This window comes from Hemitrygon akajei, chromosome 12, assembly GCF_048418815.1.
Source record: "Hemitrygon akajei chromosome 12, sHemAka1.3, whole genome shotgun sequence".
NCBI lineage: Eukaryota > Metazoa > Chordata > Chondrichthyes > Myliobatiformes > Dasyatidae > Hemitrygon > Hemitrygon akajei.
In genome coordinates, this window is record NC_133135.1 from 35,757,276 (window position 1) to 35,782,996 (window position 25,721).

At 39.5% G+C, this 25,721-nt stretch overlaps 1 protein-coding gene across 3 annotated transcripts in view; it reads right to left on the minus strand.

The window, feature by feature from the left end:
- The window catches only part of zswim5 (zinc finger, SWIM-type containing 5), a 239,091-nt gene that overhangs the window by 89,338 nt on the left and 124,032 nt on the right, over window positions 1-25,721 (minus strand). Inside the window, exon 2 of one of the 3 annotated variants that reach the window (XM_073062898.1) lies at window positions 8,490-8,846. The exons of 1 other annotated variant lie outside the window; for it this stretch is intronic. In XM_073062898.1, coding sequence (XP_072918999.1) covers window positions 8,490-8,846 — 357 coding nt within the window. Of the gene's footprint in view, window positions 1-8,480; window positions 8,847-25,721 lie in introns of all 3 variants that reach the window. One more of the 3 variants, XM_073062897.1, reaches the window with a different exon arrangement.

Here is a 25,721-nt window from a genome sequence, read left to right on the forward strand (position 1 = left end):
AACAGAGCCACTCTCAAAACTAGCCTCCTTTTTAATCAATTCTAACTTCACGGCTATTTTGTTTAAAACAAGTTTTAACCTGAAAAAGAACTTGCAAAATTTGCTGGTTCCTTCCTTTTGCTGCTAGGGCTGTGCCAAGACGGTACAATATCACAGAACTGTTAGTACACAGATCAAACCAATTCCCATTAGAATACTGAGTTAATCGATCCAATCTATGGCAAGGATCCAAGTTGCAGAACTAGTAAAACTATTCCAATACAGTGACAACATTGGCATCCAACCAACAGTGCAGAAGACAGACACATTTTTTCCTGCCTACCTAAGGCAGAACAAAAAGAGCACAGAATTGTAGACTCTGATTCATCTCATCTCAATCATCAGCCACAAGTTAATTTTACCCAGCACTTTGTCATCTATAACATCCTTACTCTGTGTTCTGTCTGGAACATTCAGCCTCGCACTCTCAGAGTTTCGGTTCATCCATGAACAGACAGGATGAATTCAGATAGCGTGGGAAGTGTGTCTGCTCCTAACTCAAAGAAGATATTGCTGCTGTTGTTGAAGGTATTAACCTCAGCTGCTCAAGGCCATCCTCACCAGGAGGCATTGTTCACTGATGACAGCACAGATTTTACCTCCGTTTGCAAATACATGGATACTGAAGTATTTCACATCCATAAGCAGTAAAAGTCCTGGGCTTACAAGAAGCTACTAATATTAATGCCTCACTGGTGTTAATGGCCGCACTTCAACAAGAGAGAAAAAAATTGAGGAGGATAGCAACCACTATATTTTCAGTGGATATTCTTCCTTTGATCCAAAACCAGCAATATTCAAGGATAAAGACAACAATGGAAACCTCTCCAGGTATCACATTATCCATTACTGGAAGTATTCTGGTCTTTTGTCACTGCTGTGCCAAATTCCTGGAACCTGCCCCTAAAAATGCTGCAGGAATTCTCTCAACTTACAGTTGGTAGCATTCCATGAAGGTAGCTCAACAGAGGAGGCAAAGGAAGTTAAAGATAAAAACCAAATTCTGGAATTGCAGTACAGACATCTGGTAATACATTTATAAAATATAAAGCTAAGCTGGCTGGTGGTGTATCGGGATCCACAGTGGACTTTGAGGCAAGTGGTCCCAGGTTCGAATCCAGCTGGCTTCTTGCACACTTTCTACCTGTGCTGGGTTGAGCGTTGAGCTAGCAACTGGGCCTCATCAAAAAAAACAGACAAAAATGCTAAAGTAAACAGCAAGGTTGCCGCCCAATTGTCACAAAGCACAGAAAGGAACAGTAAAAATATAAAGCTTGACTAGTTAATTACAAACCAAAGCAGCACCCAACAATCACCCCAAGCTTTCTCCTCTCCCTTTATCACCAGTGCACGGTGACCATATCAGCAGCGCCTTGAGACCTCTAACCCTCCACATCAAGGACAACACTTGAAGCTAGTAAATGGGCATATCCACACCATGTGCTAATCCAAAAGGAAAGGCAAGTATCTTACTTTCTACGTCAAGCTAATATCATTAGAGTTTCATTAAATAACCAGAATCAGAATCAGGTTTATATTCACTGGCATGTGTTGTGAAATTTTGTTAACTTCGCAGCAGCAGCAGTTCAATGCAATACATAATAGAAGAAAAATAAATAAATCAATCAATTACAGTGTGCGTATATTGAACAGATTAAAATTGTGCAAAGACAGAAATAATATATATTTAAAAAGTGAGGTCGTGTTCATGGGTTCAATGTCCATTTAGGAACTGGATGGCAGAGGGGAAGAAGCTGTTCCTGAATTTCTGAGTGTGTACTTCTGTACCTCCTACCCGATGGTAACAGTGAGAAAAGGGCCTGCCCTGGGTGCCGGGGCTCCTTAATAATGGACGTTGCCTTTCTGAGACACCGCTCCTTGAAGATGTCCTGGGTACATTGTAGGCTAGTACCCAAGATTAAGCCGACTAAATTTCCAACCCTCTGAAGCCTCTTTCCATTGTGTGTAGTAGCCCCTCCATACCAGACAGTGATGCAGCCTGTCAGAATCCTCTCCACGGTACATCTATAAAAGTTTTTGAATGTTTTTGCCGACATACCAAATCTCTTCATACTCCTAATGAAGTATAGTTGTTGTCTTGCTTTCTTTATAGCTGCATCGATATGTTGGGACCAGGTTAGATCCTCAGAGATCTTGACACACAGGAACTCAAAACTGCTCACTCTCTCCACTTCTGATCCCTCTATGAGGATTGGTATGTGTTCCTTTGTCTTACCCTTCCTGAAGTCCATAATCAGCTCTTTCGTCTTACTGATATTGAGTGCAAAGTTGTTGCTGCGACACCACTCCACTGGTTGGTACATCTCACTCCTGTAACACACTGGTGTGTTGCTTAATCTTATTGGAAAGCTAACCATATAGGTAACTGTAAGATCCTCACAAAATTGTGTTTTCTGGTGCAAGCTTACTGTCATTGCCTTTCCACATGATTACTCTTTCTCTTCAACATTGGTAAGGCAAAGGAGATGGTGATGGTCTTTACGAAGACTAAGCCTACACTGTTCCCTATTACTATTGATGGCGAGGATGTGGATTTGCTGAGGACCTACAACTATCTGGGGATGCATCTGGATGACAGACTTGAGTGGAGCACCAACACAGAGGCTGTGTACAAGGGCCAGTGTCACTTCTACTTCCTGAGGAGACAGGTCCTTTGGAGTATGCATGTCTCTCTTTCACATGTTCTACCAGTTTGTTGGCACCAGTACTATCTTCCATGCGGTGGTGTACTGGAGCAACGGCAAAAACACGGGTGATACCAACAGGCTCAATAAACTGATTAGAAAGGATGGCTCTGTTATAGCAGTCAAACTGGACACACTGGAGGCTGTGGTAGAACAAAGGACTCTATGGAAAATCCTGGCAATTCTGGACAATGTTTCTCACCCTCTGCATGCCACCTTGGCTTAACAGAGAAGCACTTTTAGTAATAGACTAAGACAACTGCAGTACTCCAAAGAGCGCTATGAGCTCACTCTTACCCTCAGCCATTAGGCTCTATAATGAGTCAACCTGTAGTCAGGTAAGTGATGGCCTCCTCCTGTTAGACCATTTGTGGCAACTTATTTTTTATTCTTTCTATTTCTCTTCCAATATTTATATCTGTGCACTTGTAATGCTACTGTGACACTGCAATTTCCTTGGGAGCAATAAACTATCTATCTATCTATGTTCTGCACTATGAACCACTTCGATCACCTTGCACTAAAATGGACTTTAACAGGCAAATAATAAAAACAATTTCTACAACAAATCAATAACATGGAGCCCAATTTGAATATTTATCTCTATGTTTTCACACATAGTATGTAATGGTTTGCATATTATGTAAGAACACGAGAATATACAGTCAGACATCACAGCATCACATCAGCCACAAGGAAGTTGATAAAACTAGAACTGCACAGAATGTTACAGGTCAAGAGATGAAAACGGCAGTAGAGAGCACCAAATGTGAAGCTTACACTAACAGAATAAAGGGGACTAATGGCCGCATGTTGCAATTCTTTTCGTCATTTTATATTATCAAATGTTTTGTAGATCCTGTGGAGATTAATTATTTGGTGAAATCCATGGTTTCAGTAACATAGCAGGTGATATGAACGGGACAGAAAGTTCTATTGAAATAATTCCTGGGGCTCTTTAGAATCAAGAGGTTATTTCAGCAACACAGAGGTTCTATCTAACCCCTTTAGCCTGGTAGAAATGTGGGGTGTTAAGCAGCTAAAAGCTGTTCAAATCCTAACCATTTTCAATTTTAAATCAGTAAGGATACTAAGGTGTGTGTGCCTTGACAATTGATGCAAATAATGCCCAGAGTTATAACTGGAGCTTGAACAGCAAGGCTATTTAGAATCTCAGTCGAGGGGAAGCAGATTTGAAGACAGGCAAGCCTTTGTCTTCCTTTGAGAGGTGAGCATTAGGGTGAGGTACTGGGATTGAATTGGAAAATAAGGATTGTTGTGGCTTCCCTTCTTCGATCCCTGTCATTAACCCCACCCCACTCAAGGTTAAAAATTGACCCTGGAGTTTACGTTTAATGCTGCTTCATACTCAGCTGTTGTCTTGGGCTTAGGAATTTCCTGGAGCGAATGCAGGCAGAGGATTAATAATTCAATGTCCCCAGCAGCTTCCCGTTTTTGTAAATAATTACTTGCCCTCAATTTTACTTCTGAAACACTAATGGGCAGTCCCCAGGCCCGCAGACAGGAGATTTGTTTGCAGCTGAATGCACATCATATGTGTTAAGTGGTAGATTCTCAATTACTAAAAGGTGTCACTGGCACAGCTACGTACAAATGGTCACGTTGTCTACCTCCAGTATTTTCCATTATCTATAAGGTAAATGTTGAGGTGAAAATGAAAAGAAAAGCCATTTTTTTCCTCATTGCAGCATATTATGTTAGAATATCTACAGGTGCTTTGCACTGTATCTACTTAATTGCTAAAATACAAATAATATGTACAAGCTATTTATTCCTAACAACTCTATTTGGGAAAAAAACATTTTTTGGGCTGAGTCTAGATTTTTGAATCATGGAAGTATGGCTTTTTGGGTTCTTTTTAAGATTGACTTAAGTGGGGAAAACAAAGGATTACTGTGATTTTACAGCCACAGATTCCAAATGTAGAAATACAAACTTTGCTATGATTCATGAACAAATAGATTTATATTATTAATTTTAAGCACCACCATTTATGTGCACAAATTAAAAAATCTATAGATTTAAAGGCTGGGAGGTGAACGACATGCAATGCATGAGAACTATGTTGCTGCATAGTTTCAAAGGTGTGAAACTTTCAACTGTGAACTATACCACTGAGGCAAGTTACTGCGTCAAGTAAAAAATATACAATTAAAAATACATTCAAGTACGCTTTAGAAATGAGAATGTACCTTGCATTCCATGAAGAGTTATTTGTTTAAAATATGTAACAACCAGTGAATACAGTACATACTTTTCTCACATTGATTACTAGCTCTCAGTATTAATTGTAACCACAGGTGAATGTAAAACATTTATGCCATTACTTCAACTTATTCAGAACTAGCTAACTACAAGCAAGTTCTTCTGAGAAAAGAACAAATCATTCAGTCCTTTTGTGAAATATTTTCACACGTGGAATGACTGATATTTATTTAAAAAACTGGACACCTTCACACTTAGGCAAGATGCAAGAACTTTACACTGACACAGTGTCAGTTTTGCCACTCTGAACAGTAATCATTGCCCTTATCTCACTCCCCTGACTGCAGTACGGGCATTGCATTATGACTGTTTTAAAGTTGCAATATTCAGCAAAGGAACTGCAGAATAACAATGGAAAAGGCATTATAATTAGGGGATGAGGGATGTTCAGAATGAAATCAGGACAATGTTCTTGATATGATAGGGAGGATCATTTTTTTTAACCTGATTGGATTGCATACAAAACTATCCAATGAGGTTTGTTCTGAAAAATCAGAAAACCAGTAAATTATGTGCAACAATGTGCCACAAGTTAAACCTTTGTTATTTGAATTAGGTCCCAAATCAAACAGTTTTCCACCTTTGACACAAGATATGAATTTTGATATAGTATTCTTCTCAGCATAGTTCTAAATCACAAATAGGCTTGTTACATTCAAATGGATGGATATTACTTGGAAGCAAAATGTCACCCAGTACAGAAAGGATAAATTTCTGAAGTCATACAGACATAATTGATAAGATAATGAAAAATGCTGGACACAGGCCTCAGATATCCGTGTTCAGCCTTGACTCGAGGTGCAGAATTGATAACACACTTCCTTATTTCAATATCCTCACCTTTACAAATATAAAATCACTCCGTAAAATTGAACACTTATGAAACAGACGATTCTCATCACAGACTTTAGCACCTTCCTCTGGTTCCCTTCGCCTACATGATATCCGGGACTAGTATGCAGGATGTCAAAAATCATCAGCTACTCCTACAGATATGCTAATGATTTTTGACACTTATAATGACAAATATATTAAGCTACACAGCACAATCTAATATGATCACCTCTTTATTAGCTACAGTGTCATCTAACACTATCAGCACCCACCCCCACCATATCCAACATATTCTCATGAAATACATTTATCCGCAGTAGATGGGCATCGAGAATAGTAAAAGCCAACAGTAGGATACAGTTGTGCTGCGGAAATCAGAGATCACCTTCTTACAACAGCTCAGCGCTCACCACAGAATATTACAGCATGACAAAACCTGACTAAAAGAGCTGAAATAAATCGGAAACAAATTTACAAATCTCACTGAACTTTGTACATAGAGCTGGAAGTGTTTAGCCTATTGGAAAAACATTAAAACCAACATAATTTTCCCTGAAAACATCAACACACACCAAAATGCTGGTGGAACACAGCAGGCCAGGCAGCATCTATAGGGAGAAGCACTGTCGACGTTTCGGGCCGAGACCCTTCGTCAGGAATTTTCCCTGATTGTATGGGTAAAGTGCTAACAAGCTAACATTCTGTGTCAGTATACAAGTGTTTAGTTTGGCAAATTAGAATTGGGAGGTCTTCATTTTAGGTTTTAAAGCTGATACCAGAAGATCAAAAATTTCACTTGTCAGAATAAATGACATGGAGGTTATTATTGAACAGGAGAGTGTTACAAGGTGACAATCTGACTAACAGGTTCAGACAATATTTCATGGAGGCTCTACCTGTGCACAATAACTTGCTTTTAAGAAGGATACTAAATCCCACTCCATTTATTATGTTTCTACTTATTATTTTCCTAAAATTGGTTGTCCTTCAGCTTTGAGTATTTTTACATTGTTAAATTATTTAAAAAGCTCAAATATCTACCCAACACACAAATTAAGCCTGCAGGTAGTAAGAATGCAAATGACAGTAGGCGCTCTTTCACAGAGTCTGAGGTTCATCTTTACAGTGATTGTAAAGGTCTGGAGTGAAATAGCTTTGAAACAACCTCAACCACAAATCCATGGCATTGAACAGCTTATTCAGACCATCTCTAAGCATGCAAGACTTGTCAAATTAACTCCTTCATACGTTCAGTTCTGCAAAGCTATATTTCTTTTCAGACATGCAACTCCCTGACATTATGAGAAGAGGAAATTGTTGCCACTATATTAATATTTCATCATTTTTATTAAAGCTGTATGTACCAGACCATGCTATTAGAACAAACAAAATTTTATAATGCATTGCCATATAAATATGGGGAAAATTCTATCAACTTAAAACACTAAATAAGGCAGATTAATTCAACTTTGATTTTTGAACCCATTCCATCTTATTAAGAAGGATTTAAATGAAAAAGGCTTACAATAGATTCTTGCCTTAAACTGCAAGCCTGCCACTGTCTTGCGCTTTCAAAATTGCACACAATATTCCCTCTGAGACGTACACATGTACACACATCTTTTGCTACTACTGCACGAAGGAATTTAAACTGGGTACAGAAGGTTCTCACCCTCTAGCTCGTTGACATGCTAAGTTTATTTCACAATCATATACAATCACATTTCCTTTTCTGGTTTCTGATGCAGATTGAATTGACAATGTGGAGTTTGCGATGATTGGTCTTCAGATTTTAGAACTGGTTTATTTATACTGTTTTTATTGAGGTCTACTTCCACTTAAAATTTCAATGTGCACATGTCGTCAAAAAATTGGGCAAAAAATTGCACAGCACAAGATTTTTGTGCACACTGGTCATTACAAATTAGAGGGAACATTGATTGCCCATATTAAACAATTACATAAATATTGGACTCTGCTGGCCAAGATCCAAGCTGCAGCCATGTTTTATCATATAGGAACCATTGCTACTGAGTGCATTTTGCATTCTATAGAAAACTAACTTTGGTATAATTATAGATTTCATCGGCTTCCTCCTAGTCACACTCAAATCCCAACTAACACCACAAGATCACTGGTGTCAAATCACCTGATATCTACAGAAGGGACAAATGCTTCTGGAACTGTATCTCATAAAGGAATTATTGCTTTGGACAGGAGCGGAACCTTACAAACTAAAACACACTGTGCTCTGACTGTACTTTTCATTAAGGGCAACAAGAATTATCAAATTGCAACAATTCAAATCATTTTATAACTGGGAATAATGAAGTAATGCTTTCTTGAAAGTGAATTGGACAGTACACGAGATGTAAATTTAACAGAAATGTACTTTGAAAAATATCTTTTCCTTCTTTCGAAATTCAAATCAATTCTTTTCATTTTCATTATGCTTGCATAGGCATTGTATACAACAGCAATTGCACTTAGACGCGACCATTGTACTGAGAATAGAATTCTGATTATGCCTGTGCCCTGCCCAAGGCACTAAATGGCCATATCAACACATCACAATATAATGACATCCATTAATGGGGGAGGGGAAAGGACCCTTACAATAGTTACCATGTACTTGGTTGATCTCCGAATTGGATGATAGGATTTCATCAGCCAATTTCTGTGCTGTGGGAAGTACTTCTGTGTGGTGAGCTGTGATTAAATACTGTATAAATTTCTGAAGCTGGTCTCTGTTCATTTGGAAAAGTGTCTCAGAGATGGGAAGACGCAGTTTGACATGATCGGCCTTTCGTATTCTGTACAGCGAAAGTGCCACTACATGGGCGCAGTAAAAAATGTCTTTGTTGCCACAGCCACACGTTACGGAGGTGATCTTGCAGCGGTCAAAACTGATGGCCACTCTGTAGATCATTTCAGGCTCTGACTGGGTGCCTGGTTCAGTCACAGTTCCGCTCAGATGAAATCCTGCCAGGGAGAGAAAAATATATTGATTAACATCAGAGCCAATATTCAAAAGAGTCTCTCTTGAACTAACTCCCAATGACAATACTGTGCAGTGCCATTGCTCATTCCCCACCACACAACTGTGTCTCAACAGTCTTCAACTTGTTTTGTTATCCACCTGGGACTCATGTTTTATGAACGAGTTTTAATGAATGTGCTGAGTTGCTATTTATCTTAATGTCCAGCTCTTTACTTTAGCTGCCCTAACTGAAAAGTTGGACTTAATTCCCCTCGGTTTAATTAAGTTTTATTTTAAGGATTAACTGACAAGACAGTTGACAGCCTTCTTCTACATCTTTCCAGTTCCTTTCTTCAAAATAGACTTGTGGTATGTATTGGCCTCTTTTACAGGAGCATAATTGCCAAGCAAGTTTAATTTACTGTACTTGCAATCACCATCTATCTTTGTCTTTCAAGCTATGAAGCTGTGTCATCAATTTTTGGCCATTGCACTCTTACAAGACATCTTGCCAAGGGAATTCAGATGGGCTTTCCTGTTCAGATTCTGGATCTCAAACTCCATCTTCCCTATTCCACATTTCAACTTCCACTTGCTCTTCACTGTGCAATTTGCAAAGAACAACTAAATGAAAAACAAAATGAGTACAGACATTCTACTGTTAATGACATAGGCATTTCAGGAAAATAAACTAAGACTCCTTTGGTATAGTAACAGCGATGCTCAGTTTTCCTACATGGGCCATGAAGAAGTGGTGTGGCCCAACCAAAGCAGGAAGATCATGGACAACTGGGCCTTGATAAACTGGGGAATTGTTGGTGTGGGGTCAAACAAAGAAACCGTGGGTGGAGATGGCAGAGAATACCAGTCAGCAATTGTGTTATGAAAGGCTTAGAACTATTCCTTCCTGCCTCCTGAGAAGCTATATATTTAAGACATACCAATTTCGGTAATAGGGCCCAAAGCTGCTCCTCTTTTACATACATAAGACACTTAAATTTATTTTAGTTCTTTCCCATGTGCATCTGAAAAAGGAAATTGAACTCAATCTAGTATCAGATGATCGTTGGCAATTTCAGGCTCTCAATATGTTGAATCCATAAAACTGAGGATCTGTACGTAGAAAAAGAGATGCTGCGGATGCTGGAAATACAGAGTGTCACATCCAAAGTGACATGTCCTGAAGAGTTTACAGTTCATTGCTCTCCATAGATGCTGCCTGACCTTCTGAACTCCTCCAGCATTTTGTATGAGGACCTCTAGATGTTTCATGCCCACTACATTGGTGCAACCAGACACAATTCCTACTCCCTAATCCTGCTGTATTTCCAAATCTTCATCCACTTCTCAGAACAGACCATCATTTTGCTACATGCAGAGATTTTCTTTCTGCTATCGATACAGAGAACCTTATGAACCTGAGAACCTCACAGTCTACTTGCACCCAACAGAGCAAAGCTTATGCTGAGAGATCTGTTGTCCCCATAGGCAGATATGCCCATAACAAGCAGTTTCCCGTTGGAGGGTACAACACGAGCTTAGGCCTTACCGAGTCGGTCTTCTCATGGAATCAAAAGGACATGATGAATTTTGACAGATCTCCCAACTCCACTCACTGAACATGTGCAGATTAACCTGGTACAATTACACTGATCCCATTCAAATCAATGTGAAAAATTGGCTGCTGGGAGAAAGGTGAACAAAGACTTTTACTTCATTTAACTAAACTAGCTTTAATGTAATAAGTTTGTGTGTGTGTGTGTGTGTGTGTGTGTGTGTGTGTGTGTGTGTGTGTGTGTGTGTGTGTGTGTGTGTGTGTGTGTGTGTGTGTGTGTGTGTACTCTTTTTGCTCTTTCTTTCCAAGTAATTCACATTTTAAAATTATTTCTCATTTTTGACAAGTCCTGCGTAAAATGATTTGACCACAGATGTTTGGGGGAGGCGTCATCGTGGTGGAATCAAGCTCTTTGGCTCTCTGAATCAATGTCAGCCATCAAGCATCTATGTTTACTAATTCCATTTAATTCTCCCTGCATTCCCACTGCCTCACACAGATTCTTCACTCACCTAAACCTTACGGATGTGGGGAAGACACTGAAGTACCTGGAAGAGACCCACATGGTCACAGAAGAATGTGCAAACTCTACACAGACAACACTGGAGGTCAGGATTAAAGCCGTGTTACCGGAACAGTGAGGCAGACATTTTACATGCTATGCCACTGTGACACCACTAGCCCTCAACACAAACAGGCACAAGCATTGGGAAGAAACCCGTGCTGGCTCAGGCCTCACTCTGATTGCCGGATTAGGGTTCCCAGCAGAAGGTAGAAACCTGATTACCAATAGAAGAAACAGCATAGACTAGGGGACAGGAAACCAATGAACTTAGTGAAAGATCTGGTCCTATATGTTAACAACAGAATGTGATAAAGCTAATGGTAATAATTACAATAATTTATGAGGACTTTAGCAAGATTTTAAAATTTTTCTGGTGAATTTCAACATTAATCTCACCACCGCGAAATACAAGATTACATTAGCCTTATTTGTCGCAAGTATACCGCAACGTACAGTGAAATGCGTTGTGTGTCAACAACCAGCACAGTCCGAGGATATGCTGGGGGCAGCCCTCAAGAGCTGCCTTGCCTCTAGCACCAACATAGCATGCCCACAACTCAGTAAGCCTAACCATGCATCTTTGGAACGTGGGAGGAAACCAGAGCACCTGGAGGAAACCACGCAGTCATGGGGAGAAAGTACAAACGGTCAGTCAGCAGCAGGAATTGAATCCCGATAAATGTAACGCTAGCACACCACCCACAGAAAGCTGTTGAGGCAATTCACCAGAAAACAATTTCACGTGCACATTACTATGTCACATAAATAAAACAATACGTTACATTTTGTTATTGCAGCAGGCAAACTTAGTTTCACCAAACTTCCAATTTGAGTCAAAGGGCATGTCTGAGATAATTAATTACTCATTCCTGGTTAACCAAAGAAGGGAGCTTTAATATAATACAATAGAATGCCTTGACTGGCTACTTCAAAATGGAAAAATAGTTATATTATTTATATGGAGGTTGGATCAGGTACCGACAGGTTTCATTTTTACAAGAAAGGACAACTCAAATACAAGATACAATGCTGTAATCTGCAAATGCCAAAGAGTAGGGGATATTACACAGCTTTACTGACAATCAAGATCTGTGAATGCTGTAATCCTGAATTATAGAAAATTATTGAAACGTTCAGCAAGTCAGCAACATCACTGGAGAGAAACGGTGTAAATGTCATTGTCCCTACTTCGACCTGAAATATTACCTTTGCTTCTTTTGCATTTGCATATATTACTGTTGTCTGCCTGCTGCGTCTTGATGATTGAACTCGGGGAGACACTGGCGCTGGAGCGAAGGTGATACTCAGTAAATAGATCGAGTAGTCTCTCATTCATACTTTATTACCACTCCAGCAGGAAGTTTGTTGGAAGTGACATACAGCATTGTAATGAGAAAGACTGAGAAGTGTTAAATGTTACAACATTGAGGGGCACAAGTCTGGTCTGAACTTGTGTCTGCTGTTCTCAGATCACTAAGATTGGCTAAGATCACAACTTGCACTGTCACTATGAAGGAGATACAAGGGAAAAATTAATACTCACAGGCAATCAAATTTAAGAATCTGCTCAGTCCTTCTTGATCAACAGAGTCAAGGACGGAAGTGAATGCAAAAACAGAGACCATGAATAGCGGTTGATATTGCTGCATCCATCTCTCTGGGAGGGTGAAGATCATGTCCATTGTGCTGCTAGACGAGTGAAACCGCACTCCAATTCTGGAAACAGCTATTCAATCACTGGTCAGATATATTTGTGGGGACCCTGGGGATGACTTCTCCCCTATGGCAAGCAGCAGGGACAACTCTCCTTTCCTGAAAATAGGGATTTCCTGGGAGGTGGAAGCAGTGGACACATTTAAATGGAAAAGATTCTGGGGCAGTTCAGGATCAAGTGTGGGGGAGACCATGAGGTAAGCAGAGGCTCACAGAATGCAAAGAGAAAACTGGGAAAGTGTGATTGTCAGGGTGTGTGTATACATACGCAGGGGTCTATACAGATGTCCAACCATGTGAGTAAGTTAATGTCCATGCACTAGTTATCTTGGATACCCTTGTCCCTGGAGTTAGGACTCACTCTATGAAACCCAAATTTAGCTGATATGCTATGACTATCCTCACAGACAAATTCCACTCCACATATGAAGTCTGGGATTCGGAATATCAGGACTTTGATGGATAGTCCCAACAGATCTGAATTCTATTTCACATCCTAGCTCAGGAACTCAGGTCATTTGATGTCGACAATGCAAGCCGGAGATGATCAGTCCAAAGAACAAGATGGCGGGGTACATCTTTCGGAAGGTTAACTTGAAGCAGAAGGCTATCCTTAGAGTTTGGGCATTACCAACAGAAATGAACTAATTCAACATCTCAGTGACTCCCCTGTTAAGATAAATACACCTATCATGGTCCTTCAACTGATTCTAATACTGAACTACTAACCAATTGTTATGGTTTAATCATCCCAACCCTGGAAGCAATGAATGTGGCTGAAATACTATAGATTCCAACTGTGATCTTACACTTATAATAAGAATATGCACAATACTTCTTTTAGCAATACTCAATAAGAATTCACTACACAATCTCAAATGTCACAGTGAAGCTCCAAGACACTTTCTTTGAATTTAACCATACTAAAGTGAATGGTTTTTGAAGCATGCACTGTAACTGGTATTCACCTCCAAATTAACCGATCTGATATTCTGGTACTTCCAAGGACCTGCAGATATTTAAGACTGAGAGCATATGGATCTCATTCTAGAGCAAGCTACTGAACAGTAAGTGCATTCCTGCTTATTAAAGTATGAGATTGCCTCACTCCTTGATCCAAATAAATCCACTTATAGAATTGCTATTATAATTAAAAATTAGCTGACCTATCCAATACTTGCTTCTTACCAATGTAGGTGTCCTTTCATTATATCTTGAGATGAAATTAAGATATCCAGTTGTCTTTTCCCACTCCCCAAAATGCCAATTTAACAAGGAATACCACTTCAATTTGCTAAGATCACGAGATGAGATTTAGAATCTATTTTTCCCCCTATTGAATCCATGGTCATTGGGAGTTGGTGTGGAAATCAAGGAATCAAAAAGTAGACTTTAGACAAGAACACTTTGAATGTGCTACCCAAGGTGGCAAAAACTACCAGATAAAAATCCATGCATTTTTTAGGATACTTCATCCATCTTTATCATTCCACAAATCTTACATACTGACAAAAAAGTAACTGCAAAATTAACCTTTTCATTATGATTGACTAGTATGCTTTTGACAGCTTTTGTGATCTATCAGCATTAGACTTATTCATCCAGCAGGAAATTTAAGATTATATCTGCCACCATTCTTTGTCTAATATTTGGAAATTATTAGCTTCAGGTATTGCTTTAAGCATTGAACATGTAGTATTAAAAACTGGTACAATGTTGCTGCTATTTAATTGACTCTTAATCGGCATCTTAAATGGCCGACAAACCCCATCTGGTAAAGAAGAAATTAGGGATAGGCATTAAATCAGCAATCACTTATGCTGGTGACTTCCAAGTCCTGTGAACAAATAAATGGTATAGAACAGGAAACACTGGCTGGCTACTAAATGTCATGTACAATGTGAAGAAGAATATTGAGACAGTAACTTGCGAATAATGGTTGACTTTCAGTTGAGAAGATATTAGCAATACAAAAGGACAAGTTACCATTTTGTTCACTCTATACTTCTGCTTCCCCCATTATCACATCAAATCTTGCTGTCACATTTTTAGACAAGATTATTAATCAATTCCTGAAATTAATTTTCATGTTGAAATTTCTAGACCAGATTTTTTTTCCTCTTTGTAATGTACTTTCATTCTTATTCAACTAACCATTTATTTTGTGTTGAACTAAAGTGAAATGAGTCATTTTCAGGTGATATAAAAAGAGACCACTTTACATTTTACTCCATGCTATGTGCAGGATGCTTAGAGTAGTGCATTAATATTTCAGTAATATTGTAAATATATTGTTTGATGAAACATTCTTTGTTTAGTTAATTAATTCATTATGGGTTATATGTAAAAATATGTGAATGGCATGATATATAACACCACTACATCATTTGTGAGCTTCTCACAAAAAAAATAAGTAGACTAGTGTCCCAGCTCCTGAATTTTTCTTTTATTTAGTTTCTCAAGTTACAAAACATAACAGTGGTATGAGGAAGTTTTAAAATAAACCCAAGACAACTACCTACCAGCTGAAGCACAGCACATCTTTCTTCAGAAGGAAAAAAATTGTTCAAGTTAAAAAAAAGGGCAGAAAATGTATGAAATTAACAATATGGCATGGGTTCATGAACAGTGAGTACTGGGTGATAATAACAATAAATTTAAAAAGCAGAATTGTCTGGCTACATTGGAAAGATAGACACGTTTGACTGCACAGCAGATAAATGGATAATATATACTGATCAAATTGTGCTGTATTTTGTAGCAAATGAAATAGCCAATGAAAAATGAGTGCCAGTGTTACTGAGTGCAATAGGTGGAAAAGCATACAGCTCACTTAGATGTTTAACTGATCCAACCAAACCAGCTGAAATGAGCTTTGCTGATATCATGAATGTAATGCACAAGCATTTAGAACCGAGACCATTATTGATTGGAGAAAACTTTAGGTTTCATTAGCAATATCAAAAGAAAGGGGTGTCCATTTCAGCCATGTGGCTGATTTGAAGAAATTGATGGAGTATTGTCAGCATTCAATGATGGGCTTAATGATTCAATGCGAGATTGTTTTGTTTGTGGAATCTTACAAGTAAGCATTCACAAATAGCACCAAACTGAAGCACAACTCACTTTTAAAAGAGCAGGGGAAATCGGTGTATCAATGGAAACAGGAGCCACAGATGCAATTGAGTTGCAGTCGGGAATAAAAGTGAGTGTGACTAAAATTACAATGTCTATACAGAAACCTGGCTGGTTGGACAAATACTGTTACTGCTGTGGCAGGGGCTCACATACACCAGACAAATGCAGATTTAAAGGTGAAACTTGCAGAAAATGCAACAAAGTAGGACAGATACAAAGAGCACGTTCAGCAGACAAAAATAAATGAACTGCACAGGGAAGAGATAAAGATAAAAAAAATAAAGTTGCTCTTTCAAAAAGAGTATTAATCTGCATGCTGTTGATGGAAAATTTGACAATGATGAGAGTGACACAGGACTGAGTAGCCTTGAAATTTACAATGTGAAAACACACAAGAGACAAACAATATGGCTTACACCAGAACAGCAATTTAGTTGAAATGGAATTGGACACTGGCTCAGTCATTCCACAAAATGAGTTTGAACGACATTTCAAAGATATTGAACTGAAGCCTGCAGATATCCAACTAAGAACTTTTTCTAGAGAAAAGATAACTCCTGTGGGAATGACATTCGTAACAATGAAATACAACAACCAACAAGCCACGCCGGGCTTGTATGTGGTAAAAACAAACTGTTTCTTCCCATAATCTCTCACAAAGGGCTTTAGCATTATACTAGGCTTACGTTTGGAGTGGCATCTGCACCTGCACTCTGGCACAAAGCTATAGACCAGTTGCTGCAAGCCTGACCAGGCACTTAGTGTTACCAGTCAGGATGACAAGGAACACCTCGAAAATCTCAAGACAGTGTTGAAAAGATTAGAAGATTATGGCTCAAAGTATGATGTGACAAGTACGAATTCTTTAAAACAAGCATCACTTATTGAGGTCACAGCATTAAAGCGCAAGAATTACACAAGTGTGCTGAGAAAATTCAAGCAGTGGTGGCTATCCCAAGGCCAAAGGATGTGTCACAGTTGCAGTCCTTTTTAGGATTTGTCAACTTCCATTACAGGTTCATGCTAAGCATGGCTACTGTGCTCCACCATTTGAACCCATCATTTCAGATCCGGAAGAAGTAGCAAGTGTGAGGTGACTTCAGAAAATGTAAAGGAAATGGTGTCGCCAGATACTGTTCTCACACATTATGATCCGCATCACCTAGCGAAGCTTGCCTGTGACGTCTCACCTTATTGTACAGGCGCAGTCATGTGATGAGTGATGGAAGTGAACACCCCAGAGCCTTTGCATCACGTTCCCCGACCATGGCAGAGAAAAATTATGCACAGATTGACAGAGAAGCCTTGAGTCTGGTTTGATGTGTAAAACATTTCAACCAGTACTTGTTTGGTAGAGAGTTTACCCTCATTACTAACCATCAATCACTTGTAACACACACAAAATGATGGAGAAACTCAGGAGGCCAAGCAGCATCTATGGAAAAGAGTTAAAAAGTCATGTTTCACCCAAGACCTTTCATCAGGACATCAACCACTTGTGTCCAACTTCATTCCACAGAAGGCCATTCCACTAACAGCAGCAGCAAGAATGCAGAGATGGACTCAGTTTCTCGCAAGGACACAAGTACAAGATTGAATTCATGCAAAAAACTACACATAGAAATGCTGATGGATTGTCCCATTTACCGATGGAAAAGGAAAAACCTGAAAAATTTACAAAAGAAGACATTCCTCTTGACACATTCTCTAAAGCAAATCAAAAGTCTCCTTATAATGGCAGAGATGATCGCAAGGGAAACTAGAAAAGACCCCACACTGTCTCAGATCTACATGGCAACCTAAAATGGCTGGAAGGTTCAAAGTTCAAAGTAAAATTGACTATCAGAGTACATACATGTCACCACATACAACCCTGAGATTGTATTTCTGCAGGCATACTTGCAGATTCTATAGGAAATCCATAGAACAGTAACTGTAAACAGGATTTATAAATTGTAAACACAGATAATAAATAAATTGCAATAAATAACAAGCATGAAATAACAAGATAAAAAGTCCTCAGATGAGTGCAGATATCCCCTTTTGTACAAGGGCCTGATGGTTGAGGGGTAGTAACTGTTGTTGAACCTGGCGATGTGAGTCCTGAGGCAGTCATACCTTTTACCTGATGGCAGCAGTGGGAAAAGAGCATGGCCTGGGTGGCAGGGATCTTTGATGATAGATGCTGCTTTTCTCCGGCAGCATTTTACGTAGATGTGCTCAATGTTGGGAGGGTTTTACCCGTGATGTATTAGGCCCAATCCACCAACTTCGTTGGATTTTCTGCTCAAAGGTATTGGTGTTCCCATACCAGGCCGTAATGCAGCCAGTCAGCACACTTTCCACCACACATCCATAGAAGTTGCCAAGGTTTCTGATGACATGCCAAATCTCTGCAGACTCCTGAGAAGGTAGAGGTGCTGCCATGCTTCTTCGCAATAACATTTTATGATGGGTCTACGACAGGTCCTCTGAGATAATGATACCCAGGAATTTAATGTTACTGACCCTCTCTACCTCTGATCCTTCAATGATTACTGGCTCATGGACCTCTGGTTTCCCTCTCCTGAAGATTACAATCAGTTCCTTGGTCATATTGACATTGAGTGGGAGGTTGTTGTTATTACATTACTTAGTCAAATTTCCAGTTCCCCCACTTCCAACAACATCAGGATGAACTTGCCCTTGGCAGGGGTTGTCTTTGGTGGGGATTGAGAGCTGTTGTACCATCCAAGCTGAGATCCAAATCTTGGAGGAAGTACATGCCCTAGGCATCTAGGCATGGTCAAAATTAAAGAGCTGGCGCAAAGCTTTGTCTGATGGCCTGGGATAGATCAACAGATAGAGCAGCTTGTCATGTACTGTTCAGGATGTCAACAAGTGCAGAAGATACTAAGAACAGCTCCTCTCCAATCCTGGGGATGGTCTACATTGCCCTTGCAGAGGATTCATGTCAATTGTGCCAGACTATCCATGGGTACAAATTTCTTGGTAGTAGTGGATGCAGCTACAAAGTGGCTAGAAGTGTTCCCAATAATCTTCCCTACAGCCACGTTCACTGTGAATATGTTGAGAAGCTTCTTCCCAAGGCCTTGGTCAGTGACAAAGGACCACAGTTTGTTTTGGGACAGTTTCAGTCACTCCAGAAAGTGAATGGAATAAGACATATTACATCTGCATCATATCACCCAGATACAAACGACTTGATGGAAAGGTTTGCCCAGTGTCAAAAGCACACAGCGTGCAGTGGCAGCAGAACACACTACACTAACACTGAATCAGAAGCTCGTCAATTTCCTCGTTGCATATTGCAATGTAGCACACTCCACAACCTACAACTCACCAGCTCCACTGTTCTAGGTTGTCCCTTGTATTCATATTTGGATCTCCTCAAACTCAATCTCAGAAGGACAAACAGCTGAGACAAACTGAGGGCTCTTCAAACAAGGTGGTTCAATTTTTCACTCCTGGACAAGCAGTCTTAGCAAGGGACTATAGGTGAACAGAAGTGGGTACTTGGAACAAGTATGGACAGAACTAGACCACTCCCCAACACAGTGGAGATTGTATCTCGCATCATCTGGAGATGACACATTGATCAGTTGAGGAGTGTAGAGCCAACTGTTAGAGAAGAAAGGTATCGAGAGCTGTCAGAACCACTTTCAACTCTCCCAGCGTCAACTCCTACCACCACCACAGAGGAGGCTCCAGAACTTCAGATTGTTTCACAGCCACAAGTCTCACCTGCCAAGCACAGTGACCCCTGTTTCTCAGGGATAGATGTTATCCCACAGGAGTAACAAATCCTCTAATGTAATTAAATCTGTAGGCCTGAATGGGACAATTTAAAATTTACTATGTTGTGGATGTCTATGTGGTATAGTTTGAATATATCTTATCCAAAATTTCACACCAGAAAATCTCCAAAATCTGAATTGTTTTTTTAGTGATGATATGATGTCACAAATGGAAAATTCCACAAGGTGCTGGGAAGGTTCCAAGGCGACGTGCGTGACTCTGCGCACCACAGACGGCTCTGAGAAATGACCTCAGATACGTAATGAACAGATCATCGAACAATAGAAAAACACTACATAAAGTGAAAAGCAAGACCTCACTCGTGTTGGAATGAACATACGCCTCTTAACAGGATGCTGATCATGAAAAGCAAAGATCTATCATGACGAACTGAAAATTGAAGGTAATTGCAAATATTCAGCAGGCTGGCTGCAGAAATTTAAGAAAAGGCACGGCATTAAATTTTTAAATTGTCTGCTGATCATGAAAATCTAACACCAGAACAAGTCTACAATGCTGGTTGTTTTTATACCTTACATAAAACCTAAAAAAAATGTAAAAGTCAAATACAGTGTACTGCAACCCTTTAATCAAAACATGGCATTGTAGGTGGAGACTGAAAGCCTGCCGTTGTTTGTTGGTGTTCAACAGCTGATTTTGGTATTCTCTTGATGCTGTTGTGCTGCTTCTGTTACCCTGCACATATTATTATAGTATCTAATAATTTTTACTGTTAACTATATACAGTATATGTGATGAACAAGTGCAAATCAAAGACTGATTATTGGAAGCACATAAATTCAGAGTCGGAAATGATGGCAATCCTAAGCTATCTCTTTATATATTCCAAAATCTGAAAATATCCAACATCCGAAGCACTTCTGGCCCTAAGCATTTCGGATAAGGGTTACTCAACCTGTAGTAGTGTTGTGTACACTGTGTGACATACGACTAGAGAGCAATAAATTACATATTTGAGTTGAGATGCATTCTATATTGAGTGGGAGTTTATAAACTAAGCGGGAAGGAGCTTAGTATATTTAATATTTCAATAATATTTGAGTATCTTTGTAAAATTGATGAAACTTTTTTTGCTTGTTTACACAATTCATTATGGGTTATATGTAAGTACATGAATGATATATGCCACCACATCATATGTGAGCACATTCTTAAAAAAAAGTAAGCAAGCAAGTACCCTGGGTCCTGTGTTTTTTTAAAAATTATCCTCTGGAGTTACAAAATGTAGCAGAATTATATTTTTGCATATGTTTAAAGCAGAGGTTGACAGGTTCTTGATTAGTAAGGATAACAATGATTATGGGGGGAAGGCAGGAGAATGGGGTTGAGAGGGATAATAAATCAGACATGATGGAATGGCAGAGCAGACTCAATGGGCCAAATGGCCTAATTCGGCTACTCTATCTTATGGTCTTATGAACAAGATGCATACATATCTGTAAGCAATTTACTGCAGCGATGTTCCTTTCTAAAAAAAAACTTTAGCTTCTTTGTCTTATGTACAGTGTACCGAAACATACAGCGAAATGTGTCAACAACCAACACGTCCACAAATTTGTTGAGGGAGGCCTGCAAATGTCACCATACTCTCATGCTAAATGAGATTATGCACAATGCACTGTTCCAGCTACTGGAGAGAGTTGCTAATGAGATGCGACCTGGAGGGTCTCTGTGGCTCACACTTACAAAGGGCATGCCTCCTTCAGGCACTGTTCTTCACCAGCTGCTCCAGGACACCTCCTGCATCCATTCCTTCAGCAGCAACCCTCTCCAGTAGCTGGAACAGTATTGCCTGCATGTGCAATATCTCATTGAGAGCTGTCTGCAAAGATCATATTAGGTATTCCATTTGCCAAGCACTGTGAGAATTTACAAAACATCAATAGGGCGCATCATACTGAAAGCAACGATGTCAGCTTCAGTGTGGTCTTATACGGGGAACTCCAAAAAGCTCGGGCAGACAGTCTCACAAATGAAATTCTCACTCATTTTTGACTTTCACAAGCAGTATTTTGGATAGCCCACAATAGAGTTTAACGGCAAAAAATGATGTTAAATTATTTTCAGACTACTAAATCGTAGAAATTCAAGTAATTAGACCATTCAGCCAACAGAAATAAGGATCATTTCTCTTTAGGAATGAGCTGCCAGTGGAAGTGGTGGATGTGGGTTCAATTTCAACACTTAAGAGAAATTTGGATAAGCACATGGATAGGAGGGGTATGGAGGGCTACTCTCTGGCTGCAGGCCAATGGTATCAGGCAGATTAGTGGTTTAGCACCAAGTAGATGGGCCAAAAGACCTGTTTCTGTGCTGTTGTATTCTACGACTCTATAGTTTGTGTTTGGCACACTAACCATTTTTCCAGAGAGTAACACCACAACTCTGTGAATGAAAAAAAAGTATGCCCTCGAATCTTTCTCTCAACTATTGTAACCATATATCCATGATTATTGACCTTTCTGCTGAGAAAAATAAAATAGGCAAAATGTATCTAGACTCCTCATAATTGAAATATTCAATGAAATCAACCTTTGAACTCCTCTCATCTAACAAAAGCAATTCTTGCAAATATTTTTAAAGTCCCAGGAGTGCACATCTCGAACAACCTCTCATGGTCACAGACACATTCTACAGTCAGGAATGCTCACCAATGCCTCTACTTTCTGAGGAGGCTGAAGGCAGCTGGACTTTGCACATTATTTTACAGATGCACAGTAGAGAGCATGCCGCAGCAAATGCACGGTACAGAAACTGCACTGCAGCAGACAGGAAGGCTGTCAAAACTGCCCAACGCATCACCAGCACAAGCCTACCCACCAACAAGGGCATATAGTACTGTATCTCAGATAGATGGGGTGCCTGAAGCAAGAGAACAAACAAGAGAAAATCTGCACATGCTGGAAATTCAAGCAACACACACAAATGCTGCAAGAACCTAGCAGGCCAAGTAACATCTATGGAAAAGAGCGGTGTCAATGTTTCAGGCTGAGTCCCTTCATCGAGACTGGAGAAAAAAAGATAAGCTATCTTACGCACTTACTGTATATATAGAGTTATTATTATTATTGCGTTCATTCTGTGCTGCATCAGATCCACAATTATTTTGCTCTCCTTTACACTGGAGATTATGTTAAACAATCTTTACACTGAAAATTATGTTAAACAATCTTAAATATTACAACTAAAATCCTCCTGTCCTAGAACATTCTTGAGGATCTCCTCTGTACCGTTTGATACAAACATTTCCTTCTATACTACGATGACCAAAACTGCAGACCGTAATTCAGGCGTAGTGTCCCAGCACATCTAGAACGTAGCTCAGCCTCATACCTTGCTCTACCTCAGTTCACCATGCAGAGACCTGACCTGTAGGGACAATATGCAAAGCAAGCATTTCACCACATCGTGGTACATGTGGCAATATTAAACCGATTCAAATTCCTGTTGGTTATTTTAAAATATTCTGAGCTCCTACTCAACGAATTAGATGAAAATTTAGCATTCACACCAGAAAAGATGTATTTGGTTGTGATACCCATGTGTGCTTTGCTGTATCTAAACTTTAGCTCAGCAGCTGAATTTGCCGCCAAATGGCATCTACCCCCTTTTTTTTGATCCCTGCTATCTGTGCCAGATAGATATGTGATAATCACATAATTACGTGCTGCACAGGCACTGGAATAAGGTTGTGATGCATTTTTCTCCTGATTTTGTAATTGCTGCTGAAAATCAAAAGCAAATTTGTTTCTGCGATTTTTGAGATCTACTAATTGACATCAATGGATAAAGCAAGTCTTACAAAAATAATTGTCTACACATCAGAGCTCAGATTCCATCACGTTCAATTGGTGCCCTTTGTAATCTTATCATCCTAACAAGAACTTGAAGTTGATTTTTTTGGGATTACACCTACATACTAAAGGGGTCACTGATATAGGCTGCACAGACCAACATCATGGAAGGATTCTCTACATCAGCGAAGGCAAATCAAAATTTAAGAGAAAGGGCGAATCTCCAAACAGGAACATTTGCAGAAATGAAATCAATTGAAATTACCGTATACACAATCATCAACATACTTCTGTCCGAGCTCTATCCACTCTTGCAGCAGGGAGTGGCTACATACTGCAAAACAATCTGCTACGTATTTGGCCTCAGATTAGTCACAATAAGTTATGTTTAGTTATAAAATACACAAGTTATTCTGAAGCAGCAGCATTTTTTGCCCCTTTGAGAATACCCAATTTTTATGTCTTCCTGTTGCCAGTGCAAATTTTGGTTGGGTAGGGCCAAAAACAACACAGCTGAAAGTGGTTAATGAGACTGGTGAAAATCCGGCTCTCTAATACCATCCTGCGAGAAATCACTGCAAAAAAAAAGTTCCAAAAAAAGCTGAAGTACAATCATATGCCATTGCCATCTCTACATTTTGTAGATAACTGTTTACCATGTGATGTCAAAATAATGCTAGAACATCCGTGCACTTCAGTCATATGAGCAGTGACTGCTGATTTCCTGCACACTGACAATCTTAGTAATCAAAACTGTTTTCCTTAGGACCAACATTTGAATTGGATTATTTCAAAACATTAATTTGAGCTTTTCCGATGTCAATCTCTTCCCAGAAGATAGCCGAAATCCCTCTACAAATTTAAAACGAATGTGTCTCTCCTTCTCTGACAAGTTGCAACACTCAATGTGATATATACCCATGAGATTGCGTTTATTCAAATAAAGTATCATCTGCAAATTAACAGCTCTTTTAAAAAGAACAAGTGTGTGTCAGTATCATTTAAAATTGAAAATCTATGAAGCAACCAATCATCACGCCAACCAAATAAATTGCTTTTGCTAAAATACAACCAAACGATGCCTAAGACTCACTGGCATCCAAAAAAACTAACACAACAGTAAATACAGGAAATAAATTACATCATCAAATCACTAAATAAATTCATAAAACTTTACGTTGTTAAAAGCTCTTTTGCTTTATACATGCCTGCTGTTTCCTCCGGCGCCTGAAGGCAGGGGTTCTAATATGTATTTATACATAACTATGGCTTTTCTGCTGATATTTCCTGCTAATATAACCCAACCCAACCATGACTGATCCAAGCTCAACCAGAGACTGAGTACATATAATTCTTTCCATCCCCAACCAGGAGGCCTTTGTAGAAAAGCGGGAGAAAAAAAAGAATTACTATGATGTCAAACACTGTTACTGATTGAGAACAGAAGACACATTCAGTAATACAAATCCAATCATCTTTACCTGGTTAAAGTATTGAACTAACCTCCACAGCATAACCTGACCTCACCTGAACATTTCGCTAGTACGCACACTCGTCTAGGTCCGCCACCAAAGAATCACAGGTTAGTGCAGGTAAGTACCTTTATAAGGTAAAAGTTGTGCCATGATCTTACTGTAATGGAAAAACTTTTACTGTACAGATTACAGTACAGTAAGGCCCTTCTGCTCAGCATTTTGTGCCAACCTTATAACCTACTTTAAGATCAATCTAGCCCCTCCCTTCTACATAACTCTCCATTTTTCTATCATCTATCTGCCTATCTAAGAGTTTCTTAAATGCTCTGCTGCTGAACCACCCCTAGCATTCCACACACCCAGAAGTTCTTTTCTGTGCAAAGAACTTACCTCTTTCAGACCCCCTATACTTTCCTCCAATTACCTCAAAATTATGCCCCCTGTACTTGCCATTTCTGCCCTCGGAAAAAGTCGTTGTTTGTCCACTCCATCTATGCACACCATCATCTTGTACACCTCTATCAAGTTACCTCTTGCTCTCCTTCACTTGTATAATGAGGCAACCAGAAATAAGCAGGCACAAAGATACAAATGACCTTTTCCTGATTCTATTTCTTACACAGTTGGACCCATGGATTTTCGTTGAGGTAGCCAGGCAATCTAAGGTACCAAAAAAAAAGGGGGGAGGGGTAATAGAAACTCTGGTGTAAGCTAAATCTACCCATTCACTTCGTTATTCCCTCACTGTCGTAGGCATCAACCCGATCTCCAAAATTTTCTTCTGTGCACGTCTGGGCAACGTTCTTTAACAAGCACAT